Source organism: Lepisma saccharinum, chromosome 29 (assembly GCF_977018435.1).
Source record: "Lepisma saccharinum chromosome 29, izLepSacc3.1, whole genome shotgun sequence".
NCBI lineage: Eukaryota > Metazoa > Arthropoda > Insecta > Zygentoma > Lepismatidae > Lepisma > Lepisma saccharinum.
Window position 1 is genome coordinate 43,129,909 of NC_139257.1, and position 21,008 is coordinate 43,150,916.

General features: G+C 38.0%; 1 protein-coding gene across 5 annotated transcripts in view; it reads left to right on the plus strand.

Moving 5' to 3' along the window:
- The window catches only part of LOC145981333 (uncharacterized), a 292,919-nt gene that overhangs the window by 85,668 nt on the left and 186,243 nt on the right, over positions 1 to 21,008 (plus strand). For all 5 annotated transcript variants that reach the window (XM_083114544.1, XM_083114543.1, XM_083114546.1 and 2 more), the window contains exon 3: positions 15,229 to 15,327. In XM_083114544.1, coding sequence (XP_082970670.1) covers positions 15,229 to 15,327 — 99 coding nt within the window. The remainder of the gene's footprint in view (positions 1 to 15,228; positions 15,328 to 21,008) is intronic.

Genomic DNA, 21,008 nt, shown 5'->3' on the forward strand with positions numbered 1-21,008 from the left:
GGCATCATATCATGCCCTGCAGTTTTTTCCAATATAAAAAGGCAAAAAAAAAAAAATTTAAAAAAATCTTTCGTTAGTAAAGCAAGATGTCATTGAATGCATAGGCGTAACTAAGTAGGGCAAGGGGGCACTTACCTGCCCCCAATTTTCGTTAACTTTTCAAGTTAATAGTACTTTGTGCTGTTTTACAGTAAATGTCAATGTAAGCGTAATGTATTTTATGCAGCTCTTGTAGTGTCTCATATTAATAAAAAGGTAAATTTAAAAAATTTTAATCCATATTTAACTCCATATTTTGGTGAAAACAACTAATTATGTATTTACATATTTAGTGCATTTTTACGACATATAAATCCGTTCCGTGATTATAGCAATGTTTTGAGAATATTGTTAAAGATAAAAGATGAATCTGTTTCTACTATTAAAAGTTGTAACTTATTTCTAAACATTCTAATGTAGGCTGTAAATAAAATGTTTCAGGTGCTATATATTTAATTTACTTTTATGAGTTTACGCTTTTGTTTCGTACAAGCAGTCATTTCGTATCCTAAACAACACTAATATTTCTGAAATTTTTATATTATTGATTTTCATAGAGACCTTATTCTAATAGGTAATAGTTATAATATTATTTTATTACATTAGACCTAGTTTTGATCTTGCGTATGTGTGAATTTAGCATTATAATAGAACCAGTAACGTGCTCAAGATTTTCATAAAGGGGTTAAGTCTTCTTCATCTTATACAGAGCATTCCCTGACATTCGCTATGAGACTTGGCGGCAAGCGGCCCAGCGTCAGCGCTTGTCTTTCCCGGTGAACAGGGTCTGCGGCAGTCGCACGCTACAGTCTGTTTTTTCACTCTCCCTGCCTCTTTTCCTTTCTGTTGACGTTGCACACTGACGCCAGTATAATCCTCCCTCGGAAGTTGTGTTGTGTCATGTCCGTGTGTTGAAGATTGTGGCTTAATATGGCACCACAAAAGTTTACATGACAACAAAGGATTTATCTTGCCGAGTGTTACTTCGGAAAGAGGAATTGTGGAGAAGTGCGATGGCGTTTTGCAACGAAATTTCCTGGTGTTCCCATTCCACATAGTACCACTATATTAAACCTCGTAAAAAATTTTAAAGTAACAGGGTCAGTTCTGAATAAAAGTGGAAAGAAAAATGGGAAAATCTAAAAAATAAAGTATACAAAGACAATCCGCACATCATCCGTGAGTTAAAAAAGAGTATTGTACAAGAAATCGGGAGAATTACAGTAGACGAACTTGCACGTGTAAATGTCAATTTCCTTCGGAGATGCCAGGAATGTGTTGCAGCAGAGGGACATCACTTTCAACACCTTCTGAAGTCAAGGTTAGTTGTAATTTTGTAGCCGACTCTAGCGATTGTCGCAGAGCTGTTCACTGGGAAAGACGAACGCTGATGCCGGGTCAATTGCCGCCGAGTCTCGTAGTGAATGTCAGGGAATGCTCTGTAGTAGTTAGTCCTTTATTTTGCTATTTTCCCCATTTCATGTTCCTTTATCTATCTCCCTCCCTCCCTCCCTCTATTTCCTCGAATGACATCTGCATATTTTTGTGCCACAGGGTGGCTATTCACCGGGAATTCCTTGAATTCCAGGAATTATGCATGAATTATTGGCTCCGGTAATTGTGTGTGAATTCTGTTTGAATTTTTCTCCGTAGTTGTGAAAAATTGCAACTTTTATTAATCCAAACCCCATTGAATTTATACATATTTGTAAATGTCCTGAGGCTAGTTTTTCACAGTTTAGCATTTGTTTTTATTGGGAAGGAAAATAAAGCTGCGTGGGAAATAAAACATAATTCTCTCAGTCCGTTTACTTTGTTAGTGTCCTTCGCAGAACTATCTGACAGATGGAAATTTATTGCAAGGTATCCTGAAGTTGATTAGCTTAAATTTGAGTGTGAAATTCTTATAGAATTTACAATTTTTCGTACATTAGTATATCTCGTAACATTTGTGACTTGTTTTTCTAGATTTATTTTGAGTCTGAGAATATGAAATGGCAAATGTAAACTCTACACCTTAAATTAAATATTGTAGATAAAAATACCTTTTAATTGAATTGAATTAGAATTTTCAGATATAGTGGAATCTCGCAGACCTTTTATATTAATAATATATTTTTGGGTACGTGTGTGGGTGGTGATAATACGTGAGGTTTAAATAAAGAAAACATCTGCTTGGGAAATGATTTTTTGGAAAGTTTGCCTTGAAAACTGGGAATTATACTTGAATTTTGTCGTTGCCCTACATTGGCCACCCTGTGCCAGTTTTTCATTTCCTATCGTTAGAGGCACATATTTTTGGTAAATAAAAAAGCAAAATTTCAGTAAAAAAAACAGTCAATTTCAGGTTCAAAAGCGGTAAATAAAATAAAATGTCGCTGTTATAGCGGTGAAAAAGCAGTATCGTATCAATCCCTAAGATTGTATGTTTATTTTATTAAGTCTCTCTGAACGCTTCATGTTGACCAGGGCATTCACTTGTTTTTCTCAGCTGTCTCAAGCCTCTTAGGCATGTTTACAATGCATTGTGTTGTGCCATGCAAACCTCCTGAGCATTCAGGAAACAGGTAACACTTCTGGGTTTGGTGTCAGCGGTTTGCATGGTAGCAATTATAATAAACACGATTCGGCGATTCGGCATCGAGGAAGAGCTCGATGGCCAGGGAATATAGAGGTGAGACAAGCTGGGAGGTGACTGGACTTTGGGAATTGAGTTGGTAGAGAGAGGAGGTCAGCAAGACAGGAGGTCGATAGTGGAAGCACGCTTTGGTCAACACTTAGAGAGAAGCTTACAGAGGACTTCGCTATTTTCGATTCAGCTCAGAGACTTCAGTTAGACAGGTAATTATCCTACACCCAGCCATGATACAGGTTCAACGGTTCACAAAATCCAACGAGTTGCCATTGTCTTTTCAGTAGTTTAATTCCTTTGTGTTATTTGTACCTTTCGCATGCCAAGCAATAACTCGTCATGTCAATGACGATTGGTCTCATCAAGAGGATGAATGATGAGTAGTTTACATCACCCCATCAGTTAACTGGTTCAGATCCCTTCATTCTATAGAATGACACGTGGATGAAGGTGCTTAGGGCTTTCATCCATTTTTGCGGAAATGCGATGAGAAAATAGCATGACACGTGGTGGAGATTAGCGGGTCTTTTCATTTTTTCAGAAATGAAAAGATATTTTTAACCAGTTTAAATTCAACCCCACCCTAAATTTTGACACGTGGTGGAGTGCTTGAGGCCTTTTCATTTTTCGGAAATGAAAAGAATTGCAGTTAATGTTAACCAGTTTAAATTTAACCCCCTAGCTAAATTTTGACACGTGGTGGATTTGCTAGGGCTTCTCATGCATTTTTTCGGAAATGCGATGAGAAAAAAGTTTGTTAACCAGTTTAGGATTCAACCCCACCCCAAATTTTGACACGTAGTGGAGTGCTAGTTCATTACCCACCCCAAAATTTTGCTCATTTATTTAGTTTCGTTAGCATGTCCTTGCCAAAATTAATTTTGAAAATACATAGGGCTTAAAGTTTTTTGCATTAATGGGGGGGAGAAGAATTTATATATGCCATGATGGATGTTTAGTCTAACATGAGGATGAATTTGATTAAATTTATCGACTTCAAGTTTGGGTCGATAATCAGCGAAATGTAAAATGCGGAGGAACCTGCGCCCTAGTTCCGTCGCGGTTACCCGCGTCGGACTGGCGCTTTGGTATCAGGAGCGCCCGGCATTCCGCGTGGCGGAAGGTTCCATGTCGGATTTTAGGGAGGCCCATTTCATCAAAAATGTGGCCGGCCCAGGGACGTCCGTGGACGATTCCCTATCAATCTGCTCCTGGTAGCTCTGTGGTTCACTCACGAACCCGGTACCATGGTTACGACAAATTCCCACCTGAGAAATTTTTTACCATCCAGAATTTTAAATAAGGAATAAGGGAAAGGCATTTAGATTTCAAGATTTCTTGCATTGACAGTGATTTTAGAATTTTTTTTTTACATAATCTTGAATACGAAAATTATTACAACGTTGGTTATGAGGATGCAGTAAGCTACAGTGAACAGTAAACGATTTTATCTTTAACATTTTAATTAATTAACAACGTGGATTAAAAGTGGATTTTAAAGTTATTTATGAATGAGGAAAATAAATTAGTGCCACCGAGTTAGAGTCAATCGGCACTATAGTGCATTTTAATGAGTCATAGCACAGAGTATGCTTGTTTGAGTCAATATTTTGTTTTTGTTATTATTATTAATTGATTTTTTTAAAAAAAAGTTTAATTTAAATTTGGTTTAAAACTGACCGTAACTTGTAAAGGATTTAGAATGCTTGAACTATGACTGCTAAGACTTTTGCAACGAGGATATCACATTTTTATACATATATAGTTTTGGGAACGAATAAGGCCCCGAGGACCACTCATTTATATTCTTAATGACTGAAGTCTCCTAGCACCTCATGAAGGGAGCTTAGATTAAGGAGATAGTCAAGTTTATACGAGATAGTCACTTGCCTTACGTTACCTTAACTTACGCATACATTGCCTGAAAATTTTCAATTCATGTTAATATGTAAAGAAACGAAACGCTAATTATATTCCTCGACACGCTGTACAATTATGTCCGCTATTACGCCAAGCGTATATAGTTAGAGTGGCGTACCGTGATTTAGGGTATAAACCGCCCGATTAATTAAAAGTTCTAGTTGAGAAGTAATAGATGTATAATTAGGCTGCAGTGACGAGAGATGTCCGTTCACAGGTAAGCAGTAGTGACGAGAATGAGTCCGTACACAGATATACATATACTTATATGCTTTAAGCAAAGTTAGGCACAGCCAACTTATTTTGAATAACTAGAAGAGAATTAGGAGAGCATCACACGGCGTGGACGTTTCTCACATATTAACGAGATTTTTTTTTGTTAGTATATATTTATATTTTTTTTCCTGTCCGAAACATTGTTTCGTTTGACAGTTGAACATTTATCCTTAGCACGTTGTAGCTTCGAATGTTAAAAACTTTAAAATGCAGATTGTGTTAAAATCTTAAATATAAATATTGCAAGTTTGCTCCAAGTTACGGCATTTATTAAAGTGAAACAGGTCTAATATTTTAAATCCACTCGCGTGACATAATAATAATTGATAATAAAATAGCACTAATAATATGAAAGATTAAAAGCAGACTTATTATTTAATAATGTGCTTCACGCACAAAAGTTTTTGCAGTATGTAATAATACTCGCTCAGCGAATACGTCACTAGAATTTTATAGTTACTCTTCAGAAGAAGGTATATGATTATATTAGCAAAGTTTATTTTTAAGCGCCAGTTATGAGAATATTTATATTATATGAATATGTAGACGTCGACGTCAAGATTTTATTGCGCTCCAGTTACAAGTATTTTCCTTCGGATATTGGATAGCTACCGATAATCCTGGAAATCCATTCTGCCATCGCAGAATGATAATGAGTAAACCACAACGGTTTTAGTTTAAAGCTTTGCCACAATAATATGCTAAGCATATTTTAGAATGAGTAGAGAGAATTAAAGATTCTTCAAGTTTTAGTGATGTTAGTATTTTAATGCATTTAAAGATCGCATAAATAATAATTATTATTTTATTTCAGGTAGTCAGGAGTAAATCAGACTCAATTTTTCCTTTACCTTGTACCTTAGTACGGTTCGATTGATTTCAAAGTATTTAAACGTCAGGATAACACCTGAAAGTAGATAAGAGAAGTTTGCAGTAAAATTTAAAATAAGATAAGTGAAACAGTGCTAATAAATTTAGAGAATAAATAAATTATATTAAATAAATAAATTACGCAGATAATTTGAGCCTAGAGTCAGAAATAATTAAAAGTTGAGTTAAACTATTTACTAATTAAACTAGGCAGGCTTATAGTACGTATTAGTTTTGAAGAACTGTTTGTTTTGATTGCCTAAGCAACATGAAAATCATTGCGATTTTAGTTATTTTAAACGGATTTCTTCCATACGTAAAAGCTTCTAATTTTATTTATCTGTTGAACAAGTTCTTTGACTATCCTTATAATATAATTACAATTTTATTATTAACAACATTTATTATTAGTATTTTTATAATTTTCATAATGTTATTTTCAATGTCAACGCAAGAAATCTATTATTTTGACCATGAGTGTACCAACGAATTACCGTTAAGCAAACTTAATGATTCACCGTCCATTGATCAGATTTACGACGATGTTGCACCGATTGTTGAAGTGGTACCATTGAAAACTATAAATCCACCACTGCCGCCTCCACTGCCTCAGTCCATTATTATTCAACCCAGGGTACAACAAGAAGTTCAAGATTTCTCCAGAAATAGTTTAGTCACAAAAGACGACAGTATAGATTTGCCGAAGAATATTTTATCCGTTAAAGATAGAGTTCAGAAATTTGCCGTAAGCAAGGGTCCTAATTTTGTTCAAAACAGTCGCAAAATGGAAAGTGAATTGCCTATTTCACCCTGTGTTCAGCCAGCTGTAAAAGTTAAAGAGTCATTTGCGAATCAGTCACCAGTAAAAGCCGAGAAAGTTTCAAGTGTTACTTTAAAAGCAGAAAGTAAGCCAAATTTTCAGGTTCCCGAACCTGTTGTATCGTTTACAGACCATATTTTTTACGACTTCACGTTCGCTTAGATTTTTATATTTATTACGATTTAAATTTTAAGTATAATTCATTTTTTACGTTTGATTGTACCTTATGCAAGGTTTATTAGTCATTTAGTTTGCTAACAGCTTCCCAACTGTTGTTATTTTACGAGCGCGGAAGTGTTCAAGTAAACACGCTGTCGCAAGCACAACGAAGTTTTCTCTCTTTCCATCCCATTTATTACGTCATTTCAAAGACCTTGACTTTATTTCGAACTCCCGCAGCGCTTACTAGACTTTGTTCGTAGTAATTTAAAGTTTTGTAAACTTTAACGCGTCATGCTGGTGATCAGCGAATCATGGCGTTGCATTTTCTTCCTCCGCACCTTTGCTTGTTGCCCAAAGCAACGATTTTTCGTTCGCTATCCCGAACGGAACCCGAACTTCCCCGAAGTCGCCGATCACGCCTGTCGCTGTAGAGAACTCAGTCAGTTAAGTACAAGCAACGTCGGAATGCAACTATAAGCAGAAATACATCGCAGCTGAATTTGCAAATTCCTTTCTCCGCACTGAAGCTCTCCCGAGTACTTTGAACACGCTGGAAGTCAGAAAACACTTACCATAGGCTTTGCATATTTTTTCGCATTAGTGGCGGTCGTCCATTAAAATTTTAGGGGATCAGTTTAGTTACGCATATAGCCATTAGAATTTGATTTTTACGATAGAAGTTCATGTAAACAATGTTAGGGATATTTTGTTCTATATAGATAATTTTTTCCGTAAAACGTCGCATTTATGCACTTCAGACTAATCACGACTAATAATTTTACAAAGGAACAACAAGACGAATTTTTTTTGCGTTTTTCTCGCAAAATTTTCCCGTTTTTCATAAGAGATATTTATAGTAAGTAAGTTTTTTGGGAAATCGACGTGCATTTGGTTTAAATCAGGATAAAGATAAACGAAATTTTGATACAATCAGGGAAATTTTACAAAAGGGCAATTTTAGCACTTTATGCACTTAGAGTAATCAAGATTATTAGCAACATGCCAGGCTAAGCCTCGGTGATTGGCACAGGCATGTGCAGCAAAAGTCGCCACGGCATCGTTAGCCTTTCCAAATTTAAACAGAGTGGTTTACCACAAATGTTATAACTTGAGAATTTATTATTATTATTAATATTTATTATTAGGAAATTTAGCTCACTTACCCAATTTGCACCTTATTCGACAATGCAGCAATAAATTCATTACTTCTTACTGATTAACTTCATGTTAATGTTAGTACAGTAGGTAATATTATTAATTTGTATTTATATTGTAATATATAGCATAACTATTCTCTATCTATTTTTTTTGGACATACCTAAGGAATTGACACACCATTCTTATATGAGTCAAGTATACCTTTCCGCGGCGGGTCTGTTTACACGACCAAGTGATTTGAGGTATACGGCGGACTCAAGAAGTTTTGAGTGGATACATTTCTTTTGTTTAAAGGAAATTTGAAATTGAGAAAGTTTTTCATTATTCGTATTGTGTTTCAAATTTGAATTTCACCTTTTTTAATTCCCTGATGCTATATTTGTTACCACCTGGAGTTTCAACGAAACTCAGAAGTAGCATTTAGAACATGCTTGCAACACTTATCTTTGTTTATTAATTTTACATTTTGTAATTTTGAAGTGAAATCTATTACTGACAATAAATTATTTCAGTTTATCAGAACACGCAATGGTATTTTAATATCAGGTTCAGGTCAATTTATTGTGATTCAGAATTTGAATAATAATTTGAATACGCACAGATCAATTTAGCTTAACGAAGGGGAATCTTTATTTTTTAATTATCAGGATTTTTCGCAAATTATTGTGGATCAACAAATTTTACACACAAGAATTTTAGCTTTCGAACAAGTCAAAATGCAGGAAATTGAGTTATTACCTAATATTCCCACGAATTTATCTGATTTCACTATTCCCCAATGGACTTCGCTTGAACTTGCTTTAAAGCAACTTAATCAATCAATTAGTAAGAACATTTCATTTAAGGAATTAGTTCTCAACCCTTTGCCCATGTCTATATTAGTTTTTGTTATTTGGAATGTGTTATTAACCGCAACCCTAGGATATTATTTTTATAAGCATCATCAGCTTGCGAAACAGATTAATTCAGAGCAGCGCAGTCATAATTAATAGGTTAAGGCAACACATTAATCATGGACATTAATATTTTAATTACGGTTGGATATTTTATTTAAATTTTCCTTATTTATTTTCAAAGAGTTATGGCAATTATTTTATTTATTTATTTAATTTATTTTATTTTGATGAGACAATTTAATTTGATTTTAAAGAAAAGGCAGTGGAAATAAGTTGGTTTTGTGTACATGCATACTTGAATTATATATCCCCATCCTATTGCAATTTCCTTTCTTTGTCATAATTTTTCCTTTTAACCTAACCTGTCTATACGGAGCACCATGGACAAGCAATGCCTACACCATCCATGGGCATTTTTCATGACGGACATCCGCAAGCAGTCTATTATTACCAGGCAGAAAGACTGATTACCATTCTACGAGGGAGACATGCAGACATTTTAAGTACTATTTCAAGAAGAGACTCGTCACCACCAATTTGAGGGAGACATGCAGACATTTCTAATTACTACACGGAGACTACCTTTTACAGGAAGGATGTAGTCAACCATACATTTCCCAGTATAGCGGACTATACATTATCAACAACACCTAGTGATGGAGCTAGACAGAATTTCCCTCAACACTGTTTGCAGTTCGCACAACAATTTTTCCCCATCTCCCAAGTTCTACGGGTAATTTACCACATTTTTACATTGCCCCAATGCAGTCAAGACGACAAGCAATCCAGAAAGAAGAAGAAGCAGAGAAAACATACATTCTACAACCAGCAGTTCTGGTCACAAACAATAATTACAGAATTGTGCTACAGTGTTTCTACACATACACATGTGAGCTCCTATCATGTGTATCTATTTGGTCATTTAACATGCATTATGGGAAACAGTACTTTTCCATAGTCCTTATATACATTTTCAGTTTTGTGTCATGCATAAGAACTAGTTTTATATGCATGCAAGTTTACATCATACTACAAGGAAGCGACAAGCACCAGTGGTGTCAATTGACCAGTGCAATTAGTGCATAATTTTTTTTTAAGATGAAATTTTGCACTTTGAATAATAAACGGACATGCAAGCAATAAAAACATAATTCCAGCACTTTCGAACATTTTAGAAAGCATGCTTTACTGACAATATTTTATGCATATGTTTGTCGCATGCAGGTATTATTGTTATTTTTTTTCCCTCTTCTCACCAACATGGAATATTGAAAGCGACACATTTGTTCGCAGAACATTTATTTGATATTTAAATTCAAGCACATAGTTTTGTCACTTGGAAGATTATTAATTTTGTGTGCAGTCATACAAAGGTATTCACCACGCCATAGATGTGTATACAGTGTACAGTTAAACGTAGAAAAGAAAATTGAACGCTATAATTAAGTTTTACCAGCGACAGTTTTCAGTGTAACTCACTATATGCACTTGAATATTGTATAATAATACATTGGAATGTGCAACACAGCCATGCAAGTTTATATATTTGGCGATGTTAGGAGTGCAGCGCTACGCAGTTCGTAAAACATACTACACTTTGATATCATCAGGCTTTCACACGGACAAAACAGTGAGAAGTGACAATGTTTTACATGCTTACTTACGTGTACTTACTTGTGCACCTTTTTAAGGTTTTTCTATTTATTTGAAGAGTCCATATCGAGGGGCAATATAAGTAAACATTGTGATTTCCGTTCCATCTTGCAAGACGCTCCAGCCGTTGGGCTCGCGGAAGACACAGAGTCGTTACCGCGTGGCGAGGCATCACAGACTCTTGACTAGGAGCAGGTTGATGAGCAATTATACATAATACACATTACGTACACGCACATGTGATACATTAAGAGTTTTCTCGCTTAACGACATGAACTTTTGTGATTTCTAGTCTTATAATAGTATATATTATTGTTTTTTACATCGTATAAACATACGAATTTGTTAGTATTAAGGGTATTATTCATTATAAAGTTTAGGGAATGAAAAATTTCTTTCCTTCAGGATGCAGTAAACAACAGACAGTTATGGTGTATTTCTTTTGTATATTTGGGTTTTTTAAGAAAATATATGGAATTGGCGAACCTGAGTCATGTCAAGCTTTGCGATTTGACTTTTAAATTTTCAAAGGAGAAAATTTTTCCTAGGAGGCGCGAACGTATCAATCCCTAAGATTGTATGTTTATTTTATTAAGTCTCTCTGAACGCTTCATGTTGACCAGGGCATTCACTTGTTTTTCTCAGCTGTCTCAAGCCTCTTAGGCATGTTTACAATGCATTGTGTTGTGCCATGCAAACCTCCTGAGCATTCAGGAAACAGGTAACACTTCTGGGTTTGGTGTCAGCGGTTTGCATGGTAGCAATTATAATAAACACGATTCGGCGATTCGGCATCGAGGAAGAGCTCGATGGCCAGGGAATATAGAGGTGAGACAAGCTGGGAGGTGACTGGACTTTGGGAATTGAGTTGGTAGAGAGAGGAGGTCAGCAAGACAGGAGGTCGATAGTGGAAGCACGCTTTGGTCAACACTTAGAGAGAAGCTTACAGAGGACTTCGCTATTTTCGATTCAGCTCAGAGACTTCAGTTAGACAGGTAATTATCCTACACCCAGCCATGATACAGGTTCAACGGTTCACAAAATCCAACGAGTTGCCATTGTCTTTTCAGTAGTTTAATTCCTTTGTGTTATTTGTACCTTTCGCATGCCAAGCAATAACTCGTCATGTCAATGACGAGTGGTCTCATCAAGAGGATGAATGATGAGTAGTTTACATCACCCCATCAGTTAACTGGTTCAGATCCCTTCATTCTGTAGAATGACACGGTATATAAAATGACATTTTGGTTTTAAAAATGTGAATAAAATTCAAAATATGATTTAAAAACTCCACTTACTACACAAAATTAACATATCCCTTCTAATAACACATTTATGTTGTTAGCAGAATATTAAGTTTATTCCTGTATACAGAAGTCCATTTTTGCTTCTCAAATAGTTACAGCAGAAATAATCAATTTTCCGTGAATTGCATAACTCACAGGATAATTGTGACTTCAGAAAGTGCCGCGTCGGTAAATAAACTCTAAGAGTTTATTTCACATCATTTCGTGACAAAACATGGTAGGAAAATGCACCTCACACCTTTCACAAACATGAAAAATTAACATTACAATGTGTTATTTCACATTTTGTGTTTTCGTCAAAAACTTAATATGCATGGCTCTACCTATCTACCAATTGTTCAAACTGCTTATCCAGATGGAGAATAAAAGGTGCAGAAATACATATTATATTCAAACAATGAAACACATTTGCATATTGCACTGTAAGGACTATTGATCATACTCATAATCTTTATTTATTCGTTGACCAATTTTTCCATAGGTTTGGATATCGTCAGATACATGTACAGTGGGATCCATGAGTATTATCGTGCAAATTGTCCATCACCATGTTCGTGCACTTTATTTCACCCAATAAGAGCTTCAAGAATTAAAAGAAAACTCAAAACAAGCTGTTGACAACTTCTGCACCAACATACATAAAAATCCATCGCTTAAAAACACACAGGATGTAAGATAAAAATTAATGAAATTAGTCATGGACAATTTGCACGGTAATACTCATGGATCCCACTGTACAACCTTAGTGACAATGAAGTTCGACCAGTCACAAATATAGGAGTGCGTTGTGAAAGAAGGAGAACACATGCATATGCTGAACATATTTTATTCAGCAGGCTACATGGAACAAAGGAAAACATAAATTTCCGCTGCAACGCAGCAATGTATGGTGTCCACACAAAATAAAACATTTTCGTCCATCTACACGTGACATTGAAGTTCAACCACTGTTAGAGGGGATCCTGTTTACCATGGTGTGACGCCGCCCCGTCGGCGAATAACTGTGGCAATGCGTCGGGGCATGCTGCGGACGAGTCGTTCAAGGTATTCCACATCGATGCGGTGCCATTCCTCCTGCAGGCAGGCGGGTCCCCTCTGTTGCACACGTCGCTTAAGAACATGCCACACATTCTCAATGGGCGAGAGGTCGGGACTCGATGGTGGCCATGGCAGAGTTCGCACGTGATGGCGAGTCAACCATTCTCTTGTCAGCCGCGCTGTATGAGGCCTGGCATTGTCATGTTGAAAGATGAGACGCTGCCTGTGGAACAGGTGCCTTCGCACTGTGGGAAGATGCCGCTCCAGTATGCGTGTATAGGCGTGTGCATTCACAATTCCCTCACAGACGTATAGTGGGCCAACCGCAGATGCCGTCATGCATCCCCATACCATCACTGACGCAGGTTTCTGTACCCGACGTGCATAACATTTTGCTTCATTCTGTTCCTCCTTCCGACAAATGACTGTTTTCCGTATTTTCCCGTACACAACATTGAAAATGGATTCGTCCGTCCACAAAACATGTTCCACTGCCGAAATGTCCATCCCCGGTACATTCGTGCCCACCGTAGTCGATTGCCTTTGTTCAACATGGAAAGGAAGAGTTTACGTTTCGCCTTGTACACTCGGTAACTGCATTGCTGTAGGTAACGGCGAATGGTTCTGGTTGACACTTCAATGTGAAAGCGTTCTCGAGTCCACAGTCGTAATTCGGCCACAGAAACATGATTGTTGGTCTGGATATAGCGCCTAAATATCCGTAGGTCACGCACGCTCAGCAGGCGTTTTCGACCGGGGGCTTTACCTGGCTCTGTAGTACCCGTATTTTGGTGGTGTTTGATGATGCAGTGGACGGTTGACTTGGGTAAGTTCAGTTGACGCCCTATTTCCCGTTCACTGAGTCCATCCCGTTGCAACTCCACCACTCTTCTCCTCACGGTGTTGTCAATAGGTTTTCCCCTGGCCATGGTGATGATGCACTGCGGTTCCTCGGTGCACAGCACGTGCTTATATACGGCGGACTCCCTTATCGTGTCCGTGACGTCATGCTTCCGTCGAATGCGCCACTATCTGGAATTTTCCCGTATTGGTCTGATGCCTGGTCGAAGTTCAATGTCACGCGTATAGTTCCTCGTTTTCGTTCTTTACGTGACCTTGGGTGCAACATGCTGGGATCACGATTCTTGCCTGCTCACACGCCTCCTCTTACACACATGCGTCACTTCTGCGGGTCACCCATTCCACCGCCTATGCCTCTGCGCATTTAATCACGTATTCCTTTCTGGTCGAACTTCATTGTCACCAAGGTTGTAAATATAGATAAGATATAGTATAAGAGACATTACAGTATAAGAACATCAGAGATATTTACATAATGCACATATGTGATACACAAATTTACATTAATTGTACATTACATTTTTAATATTTAAAACAAATGATAAACATGTATACCCTTAAGAAAAATATACAGTATGTGCATGATTTTTTTTTAAAAATCAGACACACTCATTCCTTAAATTTATGTGTGATATTAGCAGGTGGTTATAATTAAAGTGACGGTGTTCAGAGTGGTAAGCACGGGCTGTAATGAGAGTAGCAGTCTGAAACTTCGTAGATATGCTAATGATGCAATGCGCTCGCGAATTATGCAAAAAAAGAAAATTAGTTCCAATTCTCGCCACCAGGGTAAAAAATGGCGCTGTAAGCAGTCAAAACGTGGAATTTTCCGTAACTCTGACGTCAAAGTCGGTGACATTGACTAACCATTGTGTGAGCTCCCTGGTTGTGGTTGGTGACGCTTGTTGCCTTTTGACGCTTGTTGCCTTTTCCTTTAGTAATGTTCATGTAATTCGAATAGTGAAATTGTGGCGATATTTTATTACAAAGAGTATTGTTTTCTGCGATTTATAGTGTTTTTCCTGTAACTATACCAAGTTTTGACTGCTTACAGCGCCATTTTTTACCCTGGTGGCGAGTGGAACTAATTTTCTTTTTTTTGCATAATTCGCGAGCGCATTGCTTCACTAGCATATCTACGAAGTTTCAGACTGCTACTCTCATTACAGCCCGTGCTGTACCACTCTGAACACCGTCACTTTAATTATAACCACCTGGTATTTACAAACACTAAGGCAGTGGTTCTCAACCTTTTTCTGTTCGGGACCCACCTTGAACGATATTTCAGTTCATGGGACCCATAAGCATGGGTGCTGGCACAATTACTTGTAGGGGTGTGCAACCAGAGTATTTTAAGAAGCCCTCTTTTACACTTGCTTAAACAAATTACACATACTTTAAAAGTGTAAATACTATTTTTGTATGTACATGAGCTGCTCCACCCCAAACTGTAATACAGTAGATAGATAAAACCACAATATAGATTCATGTTGATTTCCTTGATATGATTCTGTGAAAGGATTTTTCAATATATGTTAACTTATATTGATTTATCTATGTCCTGTGCTTGAGTGTTAACCCATATTCTATTCGCAGAGACTACAAGGAACATGGGAACAGGAAGGAGGAATCCCTGCGCCGAGATGACCTCACATCGTCATCCCCTAGTCTATCCAGTTGGAGTTCATCCTCCCGGTAAGACAAATAAATGGATTTTATAGTTTGAGAGTGGTGAGAAATTTGCAGAAGCATTCGGTAAAGGAAGGTGGAGCAAGTGTCGCTTGCGTAATTTTTTAAAAAAACAATTTTCATATCTTAAGTTCAAGTTTTTCAATGCCTTTATACACCTTGGAATGTAATTTATCTACTTTAACATATTTACATATGCAGACTTTTCATTTCCTGTCATATTGGCTGCAAACTTAAAGCGTCTGCACCCTTCATGAGGCTCGGCAATGTGACACAGCTGATCTGCATTGGAAGGAAGAGGACTGTTCATCTTTCTCCCCACTTTTCGAGTGACTTGTAATTACAGTTCTTGCATGGTCACTGTCATTCCTCCTTCACGAAAAAAAAAGGTAGACCGCAAGCGGTCCTCAGCCTGTCTCATCTTTGGCAAGGGTTTTGGAAACCTCATCCATGCTGGTCACAAGTGTTGCTAACTTACAGAATTTTCTTTCCATCCGTAGCACCACCTAACTCGGTACGATTATCCACGTGTGAAACTTAACAGTAATGAACAAATTAACTTATGAAGTTAGTCAATGATTACCGGTCATATGGTATTTATAAGCAACAAAATCACCAGCCAATACTTGAACACGTCCATCATGTGGTCAGTAACTCCAAAATATAGAGGGTATTTAACACTGCAAACTAGGTGAGGAAGAGGGCGCATTTAGAAGCGTGGGAGTTGCGGATACGTGTTTTCTTTACTGTGGCCATCATTGTGTGTTATTCTGTTCTTTCGTGTGGTGTTTTTGCTGTCTTGTGTTAAAGTATGGTGTACATTGAAAATACCACCAGGGTTGACAAATGAGACATGCCAACTATTTGGATTGGTGAAGGTAAGGACTCGATTAGGGATCTTCTTTGAATGCCATTCAGTTCAAGAACTTGTACTGAAAAGTTGGAGGTGGTGAATCAGGTTTCTTCACGCTAAGAAGCTGTTGGTGTCAGAGATCTCCCGGCAGGCATGGTGACGCCTGAATTGGTGGAAAGTTTGCAGCAAGCCATGCTGCATGAGATCGTCACCCAGCGACTGCAGTTTCTCACGTGTGCACGATGGATTCGTCGTGGACATTGGTGCGGCCTGCTGTGCATTTTCTACACCATCTTCGGACAATTCCTTCACTAATGTCATTCTGCCCATACATTTCACACAACTGCCGGTGGATCTCTGATGCCGATAGCTTCTTAGCATGGAGAAACCTGATTACCATGCGTACCTCGCACAGGCCCGTAACCAGGCAGGGGCACTGCCGCCAGCCTCCTCTGACATTAGGTAAAACTATTTTGTATTCTAATTTCTTTGAGGTGAAGAATGAAAATGTAGACAGCATATATTATTTTGTTCACAAGTTCGCGAGGATAATTTCACAGAACATGAACAGCAGGTATTACATTTATTCATCTTGTGTGTGAGCAGAAATCTAAGTACCGGCAAGTGTTTAGAAGATTCTCTAGACTTGAGAAAGTTCATTCATAGGGGATCTTCCTTGCCCCTGTTGCAGCCTCTCGTTTGACAAATATCTGGGACTTTAACATCATCATCCACATTCCTTCCACAGCTGCGTCAAATACCAGCAGATCCATAGTTTTGGGAATGAAGAGGAGTTTTATTGCTTCAGCCAGGGCACGGTAGGCACTATGATTGAAGTGATATGATATAAATATATATGGTATAAATACCTGTATCATCAAAAATAGTATAGAGTGTGTATTAAGGGATGGTGTCAGTAGCAGTCAATTAACACATCAACAGATGTTTTAGAATATATAGAAAAAACTGTAGTATTTGCATGATATTTTATGTTTTATAATAATATAATGCCACCCCCTTAATTTACCTTCATTTAATACTGTCAAACTTTTGAAAACTGGACTTGGTTTACAAAGCCCCCTGATAACCCATGAGCCCCCCTGGAGATAAATTCTAGCTACGGGCCTAACCTCGCACTCAGCGGGAGACTATGTGCGCAGCCATGTTTCCCGTACTACAATTCTCTCACCACCGACTCCACACAACTGCGCTTGCGCCAGGTTATGGCTACATGTTCCTCCTCCACTCCTGCGCAAGCGTGTCCTGCTCTGACCACTCGTGCCACCTTGGGCCACTTTCGTAACTTACTTTCTGGATGCGCCTCGTATATACCGTTTAATTGAATTGAATTAGAATATTTGGATACACTGGAATCACCCAGACCCTCTATATTGTTAATATATTTGTGTATGTGTGTGTGTGGTTGGTAAGAGGCAGTAATATGTAAGGTTGAATAAATAGAGAAAACATCTGCTTGTACCATTGAATTTTTGGAAAGTTCGCCTAGAAAACTTGGAATTATACTTCAATTTTATCATGATCCTAGAGTGGTAACCCTGCATAAATATAAATGAGAATGAATCAGTTTCTGTGTTCAGGGTTTATTTTATGACAATGGATGGAAGACTAGAACTGAACGTAAATCTCGAAAAATTGGGTACTTAAATCGACATATAGAGAAACATATTTTCCCCATTTGCTCCTGCAGTGTAATTGAACTTCTCAAGTGCTTACTATAGTAAAATGATGTACATTAAGTTAAATTTCAAACAGAAAAGCCAATATATATTTTGAAATTTACGTAAAAAAAAACAATCTCACACCACCTGACCGTTTTCCTTGAGAAGAATCTCGTCTAATGCAAAATAATCTAACACAGTTATTTTTAGTGGTTTTTATTTTATCTGCAACATTTTGTCCTGGTTTCTCAGAACTTTTTCAAGCTACACCAAGATACACATACAACAACCCAACCTCACATGGCTAAAGTGGTTCCGGCAAGAGAATGGACTTGAGGAAACCCAGATTTTCTGCCTCCAGTTCAAGGGGGTTGCTACCGGTTGCTACACGCCTGATTTTTGTCCAGTTGTACACGACACCTCTTCCTGACAACAAGCCCCCTTCGCTCGCATTTCAGGAAGAGGCAGGGAATCGGACGTGACGGCAACCAGTAGGCTTCGCCGTGCTGGCTTTGATGAGGGTGCCACCCACCTGTTTCAAAAACGAGCCAAAACGATAAATTTGGCAACGCAGAATATCACGAAAACTCCCCCTCCCCATGGCAACTGGACCAAGCCGATTGGTTCAGCTGTTCATGTGACCCTCCTTGGCTTTCGATGGAAAAGACAAAAATAGAATTTCCAAGTCCGTTCTCTTGCTGGAACCACTTTAGTTACTATACATTTCTAAGGTATGAATGACTTGTGTCCTTATTTCCTCCTAGGTAAACTGTTTTTTCCACCTTTCAGGCACCATACCTGGCTGTTTCTCCCTCCCCCAATCATGTAACATACTCTTCTTGTCTTCCCTTCCCTCCTCCTTCTGGTGGCACTGACCTTCCCTTTCTTCTTTAACTGGTTTAACATTTTTGTGCAGAAAATTGAAGGTGGCTCTGAAAACTTAACCAACTTGCTTTCCACATGCTTTTTTTATTAGTTTCACCCATTTCATTCAAATTTCTCCTTCGTTTTTCTTAATTTTCTCTCCCCTGTTTATGCATATGTGCTTTGTCTCTGCCACATTTCTCTCTATTCCATTTTCCCCTCTTCTCCTTCATTTGTACATTCTTAATCATGTGTCCATATCTCAACATATCCTCACTCAATGCTGTTCTTGGATCTTCCTCTTTAATGAGGAAATAAGGACCAGTCTATTCATTCCTTAGAAGTGTAGAGTGACCAGCCATGTGAGGTTGTGTTATTATATATATATATTAATGTGATAGCAAACAGTGAAAGAATCCAGCAAGTGGATAGTTTCAAGTACCTCGGATGCACTATAAGCAGTGACATGAGCTGCAACCAAGAAGTGAAAATGAGAATCGCAATAGCAAAAGAAGCTTTCAATAGAAGAAAAAATGTTTTTTGTGGACCCATGGACATAGGTCTAAGGAAGAGATTAGTGAAATGTTTTGTGTGGAGTGTAGCACTATATGGTGCAGAAACCTGGACGTTGAGAAGAAATGAAGAGAAACGACTCGAAGCTTTTGAAATGTGGACATGGCGAAAAATGGAGCGTGTAAAATGGACGGACAAGGTAAGAAACGAAGCCGTACTGAAAAGAGTTGGTGAAAAAAGATCTATACTGGAGACCATCAAGAAGAGGAAAAGAAACTGGTTAGGACACTGAGTAGTGGTATTGACTGTACTACCAGCGCCGGAAAGTATGAACCCCCCTCAAGCAGATTTGCTACACTTAAAACAGGCTCAACATGCCCATACGAGCTTTTTGCTCAAGTGTGGAACCCCGTCTAATCCAAGATTTTTGTAAAAAAGCCCTCATGGATTCCATGAGAAAGTATGACCCCCCTCAGAAAGTATGAACCCCCTCAGATACCCATACCCATACACACCCACCTACACACACCTACACACACCCACACCCACCCATACATATTTACTTCCGGTCCACTTCCGGTCCACTTCCGGTCTACTTCCGGTCCACTTCCGGTTTACTTCCGGTCCACTTCCGGTCCACTTCCGGTCCACTTCCGGTCTACTTCCGGTCCACTTGTGGCCAAGTTGTGGCCTATTTCTGATATTTTTATCCAGCATAGAGTTTTGATTTGAATCCCAAGAAATTGTATATAAATACCAAAGCCAAAAATATCAACACACATATACACACACACATACACACCTACACACACACACACACACACACACACACACACACACACACACACACACACATACATACATACACAGTGCTGAACCCAACTGATATTTTTTATCCAGCATAGAGTTTTGATTTGAATCCCAAGAAATTGTGTATAAATACCAAAGCCAAAAATATTAAGTGTATACACACATACACACATACACACACACACAAAGCACAGTGCTGAACCCAACTGATATTTTTTATTCAGTATAAAGTTTTGAATTGAAACCCAGGAAATTGTATATAATAAACAACAACAAAAATGCCGAATCAAAAACATTGTAATCAATGCAATAAGAATATATCCAGCCCCAATTGGGCCAAGCACCAAAAAATTTGTAACCCGGACAAATACAGAACTCCCACAAAAATTTGCCCCAAATGCCATAGAAAATACAGCATGCAATACTTCACATATACACATAAAGATACTTGCTCTGCACAATCATCAACACAACCATCTACATCTGGTCTGAAAAGAAAGCATGAAGCACCTCTTAATGCCAGAGCAGCAAAGCAGCCACGCTATGAACCCATCCGTAGCAGTTTTAACGGCCAATTAAGAGATCACCGGTTTGAATCAGAGCCAAGATGTGGCATTAAGAATTTTTTGAACAATGTAAATCCTAATGTGCAGGCAATTCTAAATGCACAAAATGGCTCTTATAAACTGTCCCTCAAATTGTTTACACAATATAAGAAACCAAATGGCACAAAATTTACACAGCCCCACATAACAGAAACTGTACCGGTATATTCAAATTCAAATGCAGACACAATAATAAGCAGCTTGATGGATCAACTGAACATCAAACACTCTGAATTTGCGGCAAAAGAGTCTGGATGGAGCCTATGTGGCTCTCCACACAAGTTATATGTTAATATTTCTGAATTCAGCCCATTAAAAGGTTCCACTTATGTGCCATTACCTGCCAATATCAAAAACAAACAA